The 15,170-nt window shown below is 43.8% G+C and overlaps 1 protein-coding gene across 1 annotated transcript; it reads right to left on the reverse strand.

Moving 5' to 3' along the window:
* Window positions 1–6,170: 6,170 nt before the first annotated feature.
* On the reverse strand, window positions 6,171–14,487 carry LOC306924394 (low-density lipoprotein receptor-related protein 1-like; the record flags this gene model as incomplete). The annotated part of the gene is made up of 4 exons (XM_079502888.1): window positions 6,171–6,272; window positions 7,522–7,670; window positions 8,456–8,641; window positions 14,397–14,487. 4 exons carry the CDS (start codon window positions 14,485–14,487, stop codon window positions 6,171–6,173), a joined length of 528 nt encoding a protein of 175 aa, XP_079359014.1.
* Window positions 14,488–15,170: the final 683 nt, after the last annotated feature.

Consider the following 15,170-nt stretch of genomic DNA (forward strand, 5'->3'; position numbering starts at 1 on the left):
CACCTATATCGGTGGCTCACGCCCACAGGGGGTCACGAGTGACAGTGTTGGTATTAATATTCGACCTCTGCGCGTGCGCGCGATGTATATCCAGGTGATGAAATCACCGCCCTCTGGCGGTCATCCGGTATTCATAGAACCATAGTTATATACATAACTTGCGTTTCTCTTCTGTCTGTGCGTAGGGGACGAATTGTTACGGCTCGCTCCTCCTCCTAACCTTCACATCCATGTACTGTGACAATGTGCACGTGCAACACGCTTTATCACACTAAACACAATGTGCACGTGCAACACGCTTTATCACACTAAACACAATGTGCACGTGCAACACGCTACATCACACTAAACAAAATGTGCACGTGCAACACGCTACATCACACTAAACATAGACACCTAAGAAATAAATGTACAGCTGCAGTAAGCATAGCCAAATCTACATACTATACAGACTTAATTACAAACTCCTACTCAGATCCTACCAAATTCTGGAAGGCTGTTGGGAATAAGAAATCCACCACCCCACTTCCCCAAATTGTGAAAATTAATGGCTCCATGGTTTCGGGCCGAAATGAAGTTTGTACAGCTCTTAATGTTCATTTTGCTGCCACTGCCGACCTCTTTGAGGACAGACACACAGGATCTGTTCCCACATACAATGGCAGTATGCATACAGTCAGTCCTGGGTCCCAGTTCTCTATTCAGCCCATTCCCACTAATGTTGTCCTGGAAGCTCTACAGGCCATCAACATCAGATCCTCTGTAGGTGAAGATAACCTGGATCCCTTTTTTCTAAAATTATCTGCACCTTTTATTGTGGATCACATTGCTTTTATATTTAATTTGTCTCTGTCATCAGGTATAGTCCCCAATGTTTGGAAATCAGCACATGTTGTCCCACTGCACAAAGGTGGTGACAGTAATGATCCCAATAACTACCGGCCAATTTCAAAACTACCCTGTCTCTCAAAAATGTTGGAGTCAATAGTAAATAACCAGTTAAAACCATACCTTGCACACCAGTCAATTCTAAGCCCTCATCAATCTGGCTTTAGAGCTAATCATAGCACGATCACAGCTGTCACCCTAGTTCTGGATCATTTACTCACAGGTTTAGACAAAAACAAACATGCTGCAGCCATTTTTATTGACCTCGCCAAAGCTTTTGACACAGTTCACCACTCCTTACTATTAGATAGACTGCACATATCAGGCTTTGATAGAGATGCCTGCAACTGGTTTAGGAATTATCTGTATGGTAGACGTCAATGTGTTAGGATGGGTGATGGACAATCTGGGTTCCTACCAGTCACATCTGGCGTACCACAGGGTTCCATTCTAGGTCCTATCCTATTCACTATATACATCAATTAAATAGTCTCCTCACTATGTGATTGTCAAATTCATCTCTATGCCGACGACACAATTCTATACTGTACCGCTGACTCCACTGTACTGGCCATTGAAAAACTACAACTCGCATTTAACTCATTACAAAGCTCTTTTAGCAACCTTAAACTAACACTTAATGACAATAAAACAAAATTCATGGTCTTCTCTAAATCAAAAAACATAGACTATTCCAATCTCCATATCACCACCACCAATGGATCAACAATAGAAAGAGTCTCGGAATATAAGTATCTTGGTATATGGCTGGACGACAAATGCAATTTTGTCACATTTCTATCCGTACTGGACTATGGAGACATAATCTATCGTCATGCAGCTGCCTCCACACTCAAGCCACTGGACTCAGTTTACCACTCGGCTCTGAGGTTTATTACTGGAGACAGCTATGATACTCATCACTGTACCCTATATGAAAATGTGGGCTGGTCTTCTCTGACTGAAAGACGCAATAATCACTGATACCTCTTCATATATAAAGCCCTGGTCGGGAAATTACCATCATATATTTCTTCCATGTTACATCAGAAACCTAGTCGCATTGTAACTCGCTCCAGTGATTGGCTAGACCTTCTGGTCCCTTTTGCCAACTCTGAACTTGGAAAGGCTGCTTTCAGCATCGGTGCACCTGAGTCTTGGAATGTCTTGCAACAAGAACTTAAACTTAATACCCTGGCATCAATTGGTCATTTTAGAAATGTACTCAATAACCGTCCATCACCTGTATGTTGCTGTTTTAACTGATTGCTGAATATATAATTGTATTAACGGGTTGTTGTAACTAATATTGTTGTATTACTGTTTTTTTTGTATGTAATCTCGGCATCATTGTAAATGAGGTGTTCCCTCAATGGTCTCTCCGAGAATTTAAATAAAGGTTGAATGAAAACATATGAAATACTCTCACTATTGTCAAGCATTATGACAAAGAGAGAGATGCATGTCAATGTAAAGTTACTTTGATTTATTTACTGACATCAACCTGGGAGAGAGAACACAAGATCCACTTAATCCTCTCATAAAGTTGTAAACATTGAGATGAAGTTGTAAACATTGACATAAAGTTGTAAACATTGACATTGATAACTGCTTTGACAGCAGGGGGAGGCGGGGCTGTGTGTTATTTGCAGAGCCCTCCATACCTAGTGTAATGAACATAGACAGGTGCAACCATTTTCTTTCAAAAAAAAAAAAGCTGAATGAATATATATATATATATATATATATATATATATATATATATATATTCAGCTTTTTTTTAATATATATATATATAATTACCTGAGCAGGTGAGTCCAACAGTCTTGTCAGGTGAGCAGGTGGTGTTTCTAGTGGAGTCTGAGGTTCTACAGTCCAGGAGAACAGACTCACTGCCTTCACACTGGAACTCTTGGGTCCACATTGAAGCGTTCACTTCTCCATAGAGCGCCCCCTGGAGGACTGAAGGAGCCGCACAACCAAGCTCCCTACAGACCACCTTTGCGTCCTGCTGGTCAAAGTCATCTTCACACACTGAGACCCAAGACTGGTTAGACTTCACCTCCAGTCTGCCTGAACACACACTGGTCCCATTCACCAACCTCATAGACTCTGGAGAGAGAGAGAGAGAGAGAGAGAGAGTTAATTAGAATAAGCTCTTGGTCTATCTATAATCTATGATGATTTGTAATGTTTGTTTACCTGTTGTGTTGTGTGTTTGTTCAGCTTGGAGAGCTGAAGGGAAAAAATAACACAATAAATTAGCTTCACAACAGAGAACGTGGATTGTCTCTATTACTCTAATACATTGTCTCCACCAGGCCAGGCGTTACATTTTGGCCCATAACTCTTGAACCGTAGGTCGTACAATCAAAACATGACTTTCCCTGGATTCCTTGGATCATGACAACTACCCACACAGTCAATGCCCACCTCAGAATGAGTATCAGAATCTGTTTAGTTTGTCACATTACAGTTTTGCAGGTGTAAAGCAATGGTGGAATTATATTTTTCTTGTGTGAGCTTCATCCCAGAATGTCTTGTCAGGCCTACATGTGTCATTGTGTCATGACCCAAGGAACTTTTAGGGGGAAAGGTTTTACTTTATGTACGGCTGTACGGTTCAATACTTACACCCCGTCCTCACTGCCAGCGATGTGAGCAAAGAAAAGTCATAAGTGGCGGTCTGTACTGAAATTAACTGGGCCTTCAACAATCTAGAGATCGTCTGGGACGGTCGCGGAACGGACGGTCGCGGAACGGCCGCGCGCGTGCACACACACACATCGGCGTAACAATGCACATCAACGTTATTATACTGGAAGTCTGGAACAACGAAAGCACACAAACAATAATAATAAGCTGCAGCCTGTCAAGTGTCAACCTGTCACCGGGGGACTAAACACACACACGCACACAGAGCGAGACAGAGAGAGAGAGAGAGAGAGAGAGAGAGATTTAATTAGAAGAAGCTCTTGGTCTATCTATAATCTATGATGATTTGTAATCTTTGTTTACCTGTTGTGTTGTGTGTTTGTTCAGCCTGGAGAGCTGAAGGGAAAAAAATAACACAATAAATTAGCTTCACAACAGAGAACGTGGATTGTCTCTATAATACATTGTCTCCACCAGGTCGGGCGTTACATTTTGGCCCGTAACTCTTGAACCGTAGGTCGTACAATCGACATTCCCTGGATTCCTTGGATCATGACAACTACCCACACAGTCAATGCCCACCTCAGAATGAGTATCAGAATCTGTTTAGTTTGTCACATTACAGTTTTGCAGGTGTAAAGCAATGGTGGAATTATATTTTTCTTGTGTGAGCTTCATCCCAGAAAGTCTTGTCAGGCCTACATGTGTCATTGTGTCATGATCCAAGGAACCTATAGGGGGAAAAGTTTGACTTTATGTACAGCTGTACGGTTCAAGACTTACACCCCGTCCTCACTGCCAGCGATGTGAGCAAAGAAAAGTCATTAAAATACATGTGTTTCAATCAGCGAGAGAGCGACACTACATGTGTTGTGCAGCGACGTTGTCCCACTCCCCAAACTATTTGTATATTTTTATTGGTGGATATCTGCTTTGTGTTCCTGGAATATAGCTATTTTAATTGTCAGAAGTTTAAATAAAGTTTCAAATGGCATAGTGGACGGACAACACATTTTGTTTCACTACGGTGGGCAATCCTCAAATATAAAGTGTGTCAGGAACAAAGTGAGGGGTACATTGTTCCTGCCGCACTTCATATTTGAGGATTGTTCACGGTACATCACGGTATGGTATATTATTTCATATCATGTGTAGCCTATAGTTCAAACGACCACATCAAGCAGTATAGGCTACAGTGAGTAAGAAAAATCTCTGCTGTGTGTCGTCAAAGGACATATTATCACCTGGCTTTCAGACAGAAGTATCCTACATAAGCTGATGTCTTACCAGATAAACTGTGATGGCATGAGGCCAGCTGCTGTGCAAGGTTACCACTGTTGTTGGACCAATCATCACTAAACTCGCAGGATGACATAAGTACCTAAAAATACCCTGAAAGATGTATTCTAATCGGCCACCAAGGGTTGCTACAAAACACAAATGTGACTATGCAGAGGCAAGGAAGCAACCCGGTGCTCAGGAGGTGTGCAGGTATACAAAGTGCTCCTGGATCAATCGGGATGACACATATAGAAAAAAGCGGAGATCCGGGCACACTTAATAGTTAAAAAGGAGGAAGACGTTATTAAACCGACATGTTTCGGCCTATACCGGTCTTCATCAGGGCTCAGCCCGGATCTCCGCTTTTTTTCTATAATGAATTGTTTAGTCCAAACATTACAACTCACAGGACATGTTTCATAACTCTGTGTGTAAAGTTATTTTGTAATTGCCCAACCAAGCCATCAGTTCTAAATGTGTGTGTGCACTGTGCATGGCCTTAAACCCGTTCAGGACGGGAACCCCTTTTGGTATTTCAAGCATTATGTTATACTTTAGCTATTGAAAATTAGCAGATCTACAAGCTCGTACGAGCTTGTAGATCTGCTAATTTTGAAAAATCGTGAAAATGTGGTGCAAATCTTTGAATATATATTCGTTCAGAACGTTTTTAACTCAAATCTTTGCTTCTGGGGGGTCCCTGGAAAGACACATTTTCAGATGGGGGTACACGGCGAAATACAGATAATTCTGGGGGTCCTTGACCTGAAAAATGTTGAGCACCACTGACATAGAAACACAGGTTTTACAGAAAACTTTTAGGATTTAGAAGCCATTTGTTTTTAATTGTTTACATTAGTAGGCTATTTTATTAATTTGTTTTTTGTTTTTTTACAGTAGTTTGTATGGTCTGTTGGATGTTGGTTGTTTTAAAATGGACCTCCATTTCATTTTTACCAATAGATTTTACTCAAAAAGCTTGTAGATCTGCTATTTTTTTTAAATCGTGAAAATGTGGCGCAAATCTTTGACTATATATTCTTTCAAAGTGAACATTTTTAATTCAAATATTTGCTTCTGGGTGGTCCCTGTAACAACATATTTTCAGCTGGGGGTCCACGGCCAAATGCATATTATTCTGTGGGTCCTTGACATGAAAAGGTTTGAGCACCACTGACATACAGAAACAGGATTTGAAAAACTGTCGTGAATTAGAAGACATTTGTAGTTATATATTTAATGCAGGTGTCAGAAACAGTTAAAGGACATTGGAGTACAAAGTAATACTAAGTGTAATCAGTGTAAACACATGTAGTAAGATAGTGTTTCAGTCTCTGAGTCTCTATCTACTCACAGCAGTCTGCAGGTTCATCTGAGCCGTCCCCACAGTCATCTGCCGTGTCACACTTCCACCACAACGGAATGCACTTGTAGTTCTTACAAGGAAACTGATGGGAGAGACGACACACATCTTTAGAATGACTATCGACAGCAGACACGAGACATAAAGACATATAACCAGTGCTTAATTTCAGCCGGAGCTTGGCGGAGCTCAGCTCCGGTAACTGTCACTTCAGCTCCCCTATAGAGGCAGCTCCGGTACCTGTAGGTGGCGCTCCGCTATGGGAGCCTCCCATATCCTCCCATAGCGGAGCCGATTGGTCCTATACGCAGAGTAGACTACGCAGGCTGCGTAGGGCCCCCGATTCCCAAAAAGGCCTCCATTGCGCAGGGCGGGCGCAACTACGTTCTTTGCGCAGGGCGGGCGCAAGTACGTTCTTTGCCCAGGGCGGGCGCAACTACGTTCTTTGCGCAGTGAGTGTACGCTGCTCATAAGGGTGGAATCTTCCGTCAATAATGTACCTTAGTGATCAGAATTGGAAACATGCCTGTTGACGGCTGACTGTAGAAGTTATTATTCCCACCACGTAGAAACGCCCCCCTTTCAAAGTATGTTTGCTTCGTTGTAATGACGGGAGAGTTTATTTTTAGACAACACACGGAATCTATTAGTCATCATGAAGCGACTTTATCCGTTCGTTCAGGATATGAAAAAAGAAAAGGCTTCAGACTGAACTATACGGGCAGCAGCAATCAGGTAAATAAACTGTCAACTTGCAGCCTTGCAGTGTCCTGTGCTGTGAATGCCGGTTGTTGTTACTTGTTCCAAACAGAGCTATCGGGTGGTCAAAGTGTGTGTGTTTATGTGGGGGGCGGGGGGTGAAATCACTGACCTACAGTATATGTGAGAGTGCAGATGTTGCGACTCACAGTGAATGGGGGTGACGCGCCTGGTTGTTGTTGTTGTTGTTGTTGTTGTGTGTTGTACAGGCTGAGCCACGCTGGCGGCTAGTGGCCAGGACTAGCAGTGCTGCTGCTGCAGTTTGTATTTGTAATCAATAATCATCTCTCTTATGAGTCTTATCATGACAGGTGACTCGCTGTAGTCTCACTCTCTGTGACTGTACAGTCTGTGGCTAGCCTGTGCAGTCTGATTTGTGAAAAGGTGTTTGGTATAGCCTACCTACTGTCTGACGGTCACTCTGGGGCGGAATTACCACCAAATAACCGGCATAAATATCCCCAAATCCGAATTTTCACACTGGTGCGCGTGTGCATGTGCGGGAGTTGAGCTCCGGCATACATTGAGTTAGAAATGAAGCACTGCATATAACACAAGTGATGGAGGTGAATTACCTGGCTGGCAGCGCAGCTGGACATGCACTGCTTGTTGTCAGCTGCCAAGTAGAAGTAGGTTGGACAGGAACACTTGTAGCCTCCTCCAGGTGAGAGCAGACACAGGTTACTGCATCCTCCATTGTTGGTCTGACACGGATGAGCAGACACTGCAGGAAAACATGTACACATGTAATGAATATGAGAGCGCTGAATACTACTACTATACTACTATACTACAATACTGCTACTACTACTATTATGTTACAATACTATTTAGGGGTGCACAATTATGAAATTATGACCGATATCTGATCTCCGATTATTTGCAGGGTCATATCTGCCGATACCAAATCTGACCGATTCCGATATTATACAGAGGACCACAATGGAAACAAGCCTAGGTCCTAGGGGCTTGGCCCAAAGCCAAGTATTCAATCAATCAATAAATAGCCTATACTATTTTTTCAAGTGTCCGTTTTCACAACTGAATGTAGAATTCTTAATTTATTTTGCTGGTGTAAACGATTAAACAATCTGGATTATTTTGAGACGGATCCGATACCAATATGGCATTTTTTATGGCCGATTCCAATTCCGATTATACTATACTAATACTACTACTATGTCACAATATGACTATTATTATTGTTGTTGCTGTTGTTGTTGTTATTATTATAGGGTGTATTTATACTGTATACGTGATGCTTTTCAGATCAGATAATAATACAATGATAGACAGAATACCACAGACGAAAAACAGTCTAAGTCCAAATTTCAGACTGACCCCTCCACGAAAAGGCCTCGTTGTCCTGAACCCTTATCTATCATTTATATATTATGGATCAATAGTGTGGACTTAGACTGTTATTCGTCTGTGGTACTCAGTTAATAGAAGTCATAAAACATTAAGCAGAGTCATAATAGAGTGTTGTGTACAGTAGGTGGTACAGACCCTCAGGTTGTTGATAGGGGTGGTAGATCTGCATGTCCTGTGGATAGTTCAGGTTTCTGATGAGTTCTGTGTTGTTGGTTCCCTGAGTCTTGTGAGCTCTGGAGATGGATCCGGAGATCCAGTTGGTCCAGTAGATGTACTCCTCAAACAGGGTAATACCATAGATATGGTTGTCCTGACGCAGAACTACAGACACACAAAACCAAAAGTGTCAGAATGTTATGAAATAGTAATAAGACTATTTATAATAAGATATACAATGTTTTAGTAAAGTAAATCGTGTTCTTACTGCTTTAATTACTTTTTCTTCCACTAATCATGTGTAACGGTCAGATATTACTATCACTGTTACCATTATTTATATTACGAGTTATGAATGATCTCCTCTTAGGATACAACTGATAAAGGGGAATGCAATGAAACATGGCCTAAATAAGCAGCAGCAAACACAGTCAGAAGGAAAGCTCACGTTAACCTTTTATCTCATCATGGAATCAACAGTACAGTTATGCAGACAGGTTACACAGCGAGTTGAATGAATGAATGGATGAACCGAATGTCCGTGTGTGTGTGCACGCCAGCGCTTATTGTTTAGTATAGTTCCGTGAGTGTTTCCAAACAAAGTCTGTTTCTCCAGCGTAACACTCCCTCCAATGTAAAGTAGAAGTAATAAAGTAGTAAATAAAGTAAGTAAGTCCCCGTAGCGTGGTGGTATTAGGTAATCCGGCTGAATGTATTCCAAAGGAAGAGGAAGAACGACACCTCGGATCCTCGCGGGACGAAGAAAGAAATAAATAAATAAAAGACGAACGATCTCACCAATTAGAAGAACGTCTCGAGCGGCCTCTTCATATAGTGAGCGCAATCGTTCTGGTAGCTATAGCTTAAAGAGATGTTTTTGGACTTGAAGAACAAACATGTCCAGGTCCCTCGTAGACTCCCTGTTTCCTTGTTTGTCTGTCTCTCTCCCAGGTCTACCTGACAGCCGGTAACCTACGCCTACTTTATGGGCGTCAGTCCAACTCCAGACCCGTGTCAATCAAAATACATCAAATCATAAACATAGTCCTTTAAACCCCCCAAATAATAACAAAATCACAATGTAGACAGCACAGAATATACAGGACCTTACCCTTGACAGATGGCGTTAAATAGAAATATTAAATAATACAACATACACTTTTAAATGTTGATATTAAAAATAAATCATTGTATAACATGTGTGGCAGTTGCTACACATGGACAACATTTACAAAAGCTGTTCTTGAACACAGTCAAGTCTGGAGCATTCCTTTAACACTGAGAGTGTAAAATGGACCTGGAATTGTGTAATTACAGTGTCTTATCAAAATGTTGCCCACAATAAATATGTATCAGTATGTGTGTGTGCGTGTGCGTGTGCGTGTGAGCGCGTGTGTGTGTGCGTGCGTGCGTGCGTGCGTGCGTGCGTGCGTGCGTGCGTGCGTGCGTGCGCGCGTGTGTGTGGTAACGGTTTCTGCAGTTAAATGGTTATTTGTCTTAGGGGTGCCAGGTAGATCTAGTCTACCAGAGAAATGTTATCTGTTGTTTCTCCTTTTTTTATGAGTTCTTCCTCATATGGGTTAACCACAGTCTCAAGTTATTATATATTGAGATTTCAACCAACATAAACACAAACAGTTTGCAATGTTTGTAAATAAACACTGTAGAAGCCATCCTCACTGTTTCGTATGTCTATTTATTATTATCATTGTTGTAGCTATTTGGCATTATTGGGCATTGGTTTGGTGGGTTGTAATTGAATTATTGTTTGGATAACAGGGGCACGCCTCCCCAGGCCTAATTGCTTGACAGAGGGTATAAGTAGGCCTGGGTGATTGGGGAGCGGCATGCACCTGGTGGACAAACAGTTTTTACCAGATAGACAACACAGAAGATACAATGCCAGAATGAGCTATTTGTAATGTACTATCACTGCACTTTAAGGGAAGTAAATGGAACCAAAAACGACATTCAATCTGTTTCTTTATTCTGCGTACATCCAAAGTCTCTGGGTGCATCAGTGGGTTTGTTGGCTAAGGTGGAAATATTTGGAACCAACAAAAGAGCCACAACAAACACAAAGGGAACAAAAATAAATGTCACAACACTCAAATAAATGGGGTTACGTCCGTAACCTTTCAACCAAAACCATGCGTCAATTCATTTTATGACAACCATTTGTAGCCTAGTGAGTTACCGTGCGCAGTTCATAAATAAATACATAAATAAACTGTTGGTATTGTTCCAGATCCACGCAACGCCGACGCAACGTGAATGTTAGTAAATGTTATGAAAGTAGTCCGTCTGTCCGAGCAGAGCGGCTCTTTAGTCTCCAAAACAACAAAATAATAAACAAAACAAGCTCTTGAAATAATAGGGGGGAAATCAAATACCACCGCACTGCTCCGTGCGTGACAGCTGAGCCAAGGAGAAGGGACAGACCAGGATGCGGGGATCGTCAGTTGTGGGTTATTGTCGTCCGTTTGAATGCTTGTTTGTAGCTCTGCAGGTTTGAACAACGCCCGAGGCTACGCCACATTACGGACCAAAACGACACAGAGAATGAGGGGCTAACTTGCTAGTTCATTAGTGACAGGTCCAACGCTGACGGTTCTCTCTCACTCTCTGTCTGTCTGTCTGCCTCCACACTCGCACCGGCGCAAACAACGGGGCTTTTCACAATAGGCGGTTCCCAGGGGTGAGTGACAGGTGTCATGAACAGACGGCTCGGGGATCATTTCGGGCCGTCACAGTGTGTGTGTGTGTGTGTGTGTGTGTGTGTGTGCGCCGTGTATGTGCGCGTACATGTGTGCGTATGTGCGTGCTTGCATGCGTGGCTGCGTGCGTGCTTGCGTGGCTGATTGCATGCGTGCGTGAGTGTGTGGCTGCGTGTGTGTGCATGTGTGTGCAACTGTGCATGTGTGTGCGTGTGTGTGTGCGCGTGTGAATTATGCCTTACTTATTTAACTGCACAACGGTGTCACTCACCAAGAATAGCAGATCTACAAGCTCACAACGTGTCGCATTGTGAGCCTGTAGATCAGCTATATTTGGCTCTCTATGATTTGTGTTGACCAAAACATTTGTAAAAATGGCATCCATGAATCCCCATACTAAAATCTGTGTGTGTGTGTGTGTGTGTGTGTGTGTGTGTGTGTGTGTGTGTGTGTGTGTGTGTGTGTGTGTGTGTGTGTGTGTGTGTGTGTGTGTGTGTGTGTGTGTGTGTGTGTGTTACCTGTGTGTCTGTTGGTTCCATCCAGGTTGGCAAACTCAATTATGTTCTCCTTGTAGTTGTTCCAATAGATGTGATCATTGATGTAGTCTAACGTCAGGCCCCAGGGCCAGTAGATCTTATCATTGGCCATTATGATGCTCCTGTTGGTGCCGTCCATGCCTATCCTCCCTATGTGGGGGTTGCTGCCCCAGTCTGCCCAGTACAAGTAGCTGTCAGAGGAGACACTGTGTCAGGTCACTGTTCACAACAAATCACACATACAGTACTGTATGTATACAGCAGTGGTTCTCAAACATTTTTGTCTCAGTGCACCTCGATCGGCAAAATAACGTTTTCGTCAACCGCACCCCTGAATTGCATTGTTACTTTATAGAACCGTTATGTCATTTTACGGTACGTAAACTAGTAATTTCCATGAAAATAACTGAGACGAGCTTGTAGATCGGATAAATATAGGCCTACACTCATGCTCATGTGATACATCCTAGTCTTATACAAAAAAAGAACTAATGTGACTTTTATTTAACTAGATCTGCAAGACTGTTAATTATGTTGTGTAGTAAACTAAAAAAGGACTCAGATGACTAAAATAGGACTAAAACAAAATGCTGTGTTGTTCAAAAGACTAAGACTAAATCTTTAAAAATGTACACAAATAATAAAAGACCACAAGATGTTGATATTTAGTCGACTAAGACTAAGACTAAACAATTTCAGAAGACTAAAATAGGACTAAAACTAAATGGTGTTATTCAAAAGACTAATAGAGCCCGATTAAGCAAGTCGAAAAACCCATGCGGTAATACAGATTTTGGCCTCACTCTGCGCCTTTTCGTATTATGGAAGCCGTGGTGAACGCTCACTCATATGGAATACCACGTTCCTGAATATTTTAGCATTGGGGGAGTGTCCATATTGTAGCGACCCCCCAGGAATAAAGACAGAGACTTGGGGGAGGGTTGGGGTTTGATGGGGGGAGGAGGTGCCTAGTTCAGGTATGCAGTGATAGGTGAGGCTGAGAGGGGGTTAAACAATGGAGAAAGGTGGTTGGTGAAGAGGAGAAGGCGCGAAGAGGAAGGAGGAAGTGACACAGGGGGGAGAGAGTGAGATATATATATATATAATATGACTTATATGACTTATATTTGCTAGCTTAGATTTGCCAGAAAAACAGTGCCAGAGTGGGCTGCCTAGACTGAGACAGACAGAGCAGCCTCTTTGTTATTTTTGTTAGTTTTTAGCCTGTATTAAAAGGGCAATAAAACCCGGTTCTCTGGTTTAAACGTTAATCCTGTTTCCTCCCTTTATTTTCTGAGTTAGTGAGTCAGCTTGCGGGACCGTAAACGCTACATTGGTGTCAGAAAGTGGGTTTACCAAGCCTCCATTCCCGGACTACAGCTGACAACACTCGCTAACTACCACCACCACAGAGGGAGTGAAATGAGATGGCGGAAGGGATGGAAAAAACGGACTTTTATTCTCTTTACACTCCACCTGCAACGCCGGTGGATAAGCCTGTTACAGACGACGGTCAGGTTGTAAGAAGAAAGATGCACTCACCATCTGCTACGCTACTTAGTATGGCTCCCCTCAGTGATATGGAAAATAGCCCATTCCGCGTTGCTTTGCCCGTAAATCTACGCTCAGGAGTGACAGATGTAAACACTGGAGCATGCGGACCTCTCACAGACAACGCGGACAGCGATGACGTCACTCACCGGGCTGATCTCAAAGGTAAAATGGGTGGCCAACCAAACACTATTGCAGAGTTAGAGAAGGACATTACAGCAAAAATCGAAGATGGCTTTATGCAAAGAATGGCTATTGCAATGGAGCATGCTTTTGGCAATTTCCTGAATAACTCCAGGGGAAAGTTTGTGTCTATGATGGGGGAGGAACCACAGCGTTGTGTGACTGGGCCTTGTGAGTTGGAGGACACTGTTAAAGCAAAACTGGCTGACAAAGACAATATTAAAGCAAACCTGGCAGACAAAAACAATGCAAATATGAACACCAACAATACAAGTGGCAAGACTGTCCAAGCTAAAGATGCTAATGTTGCTGTTAGTGTTAATGCACCACGTACAAGACCGACACGCCATGCAGACGAGGGAGCCGGTGCAGTTGTTCACTCTATTGGGGGTCGTGACCAGCGCAGCTCTATTACTACAGCCCCAGTTGGTCCACCTGCTGCTGCTAACCAGTTAGCTGGTCTGGTGCCTGCTCTGACTGCTGCGTTCACTACAGCATTGGCGAACAGAGAGCCTCCCCCTGCCCACAGGGGTGGCCGTGTACAAGTTGGGCACTTTGATGGGCTCACATCCTGGGAAACGTACTGGGCCCAGTTTGATCTTCTGGCAACAGCCAATGGCTGGACCCCTGCCGAGAGGGCAGTGCAACTGGTCTCAGCATTGCAAGGCGACGCTAGGAAAGTGCTGTTGGATGTGACTGCTGCTGACTTGGAGAATCCACAAGCTATATCCAGGGCATTAGAGAGACGTTTCGGAAATACTACACCTGCCGTTGTGATACGGCAGAGGTTCAACGAGCGTGTGCGGGCAACTGGGGAAAAGTTGGGAGTGTTTGCGGCGGAGCTACGCTACCTCGCTCAGAGAGGATTCCCTGATTTTGATGATGCAACACGCTTGGTGCTAACCAAGGAGGCATTCATTCGTGGCCTCCTACCTCCTCCCTTACGCCAACAAGTCCGACTTGCAGACCCACAGACCCTGGAGGAAGCATTGGAGAAAGCGCTGGCGGTGGAAGAGATCCTCATTGAAGGTTTTGACGGTTTTCCCCAGCCACAGCCTGCCCAAAGATCAATTCCCCCTGCTAGGACCTCAAGCCGCCCGCCAATGCCACCGGGTGGTCGTGATGATCGCATCTGTTGGAGGTGCAACCAAAGAGGTCACACACAGTGGTCTTGTACAGTCCCTGATTCGGCCTTGAATGCACCGGGGTCGGGAAACGGACAGGGCTCGGCTTAGAGGGGAGTGGGCCGAGCCATATTCCACCCCCCAGGGACCATGTCACTCAGTCTACGACAGACATGCCCCATCTCCCTGTTAACCATGCCCTTTGCACCCCTAACCCCTTTGCTGCTGGCTGCTGCAGAGTGCCTGCAGTAGTTAATGGTCAGTTGGTACATGCCCTTATTGACACTGGTTCTAATGCAAGTCTCCTCCACCCCGATCTTCTGCCGGCGGGGACCCCAACCCAACCCCAATCTTGATGATTTCTTGGTCCATGGCCCCAGTTTTGAGTCAGCACTTGCAAGCCTGGAGGAGGTGCTGGAGCGGATCAAGTGTGCAGGCCTGAAACTTCACCCTGCGAAGTGCAACTTCCTGCGACAAGAGGTCTCCTTCTTAGGTCACAGAGTCAGTGGAGTCGGTATCATGACGGAGCCGGACAAGGTAGCAGCTGTCCGAGATTGGCCTGCCTCCACTGATGTCCACCAGT

Source organism: Electrona antarctica, assembly GCF_951216825.1.
Source record: "Electrona antarctica genome assembly, chromosome: 6".
Classification (NCBI taxonomy): domain Eukaryota; kingdom Metazoa; phylum Chordata; class Actinopteri; order Myctophiformes; family Myctophidae; genus Electrona; species Electrona antarctica.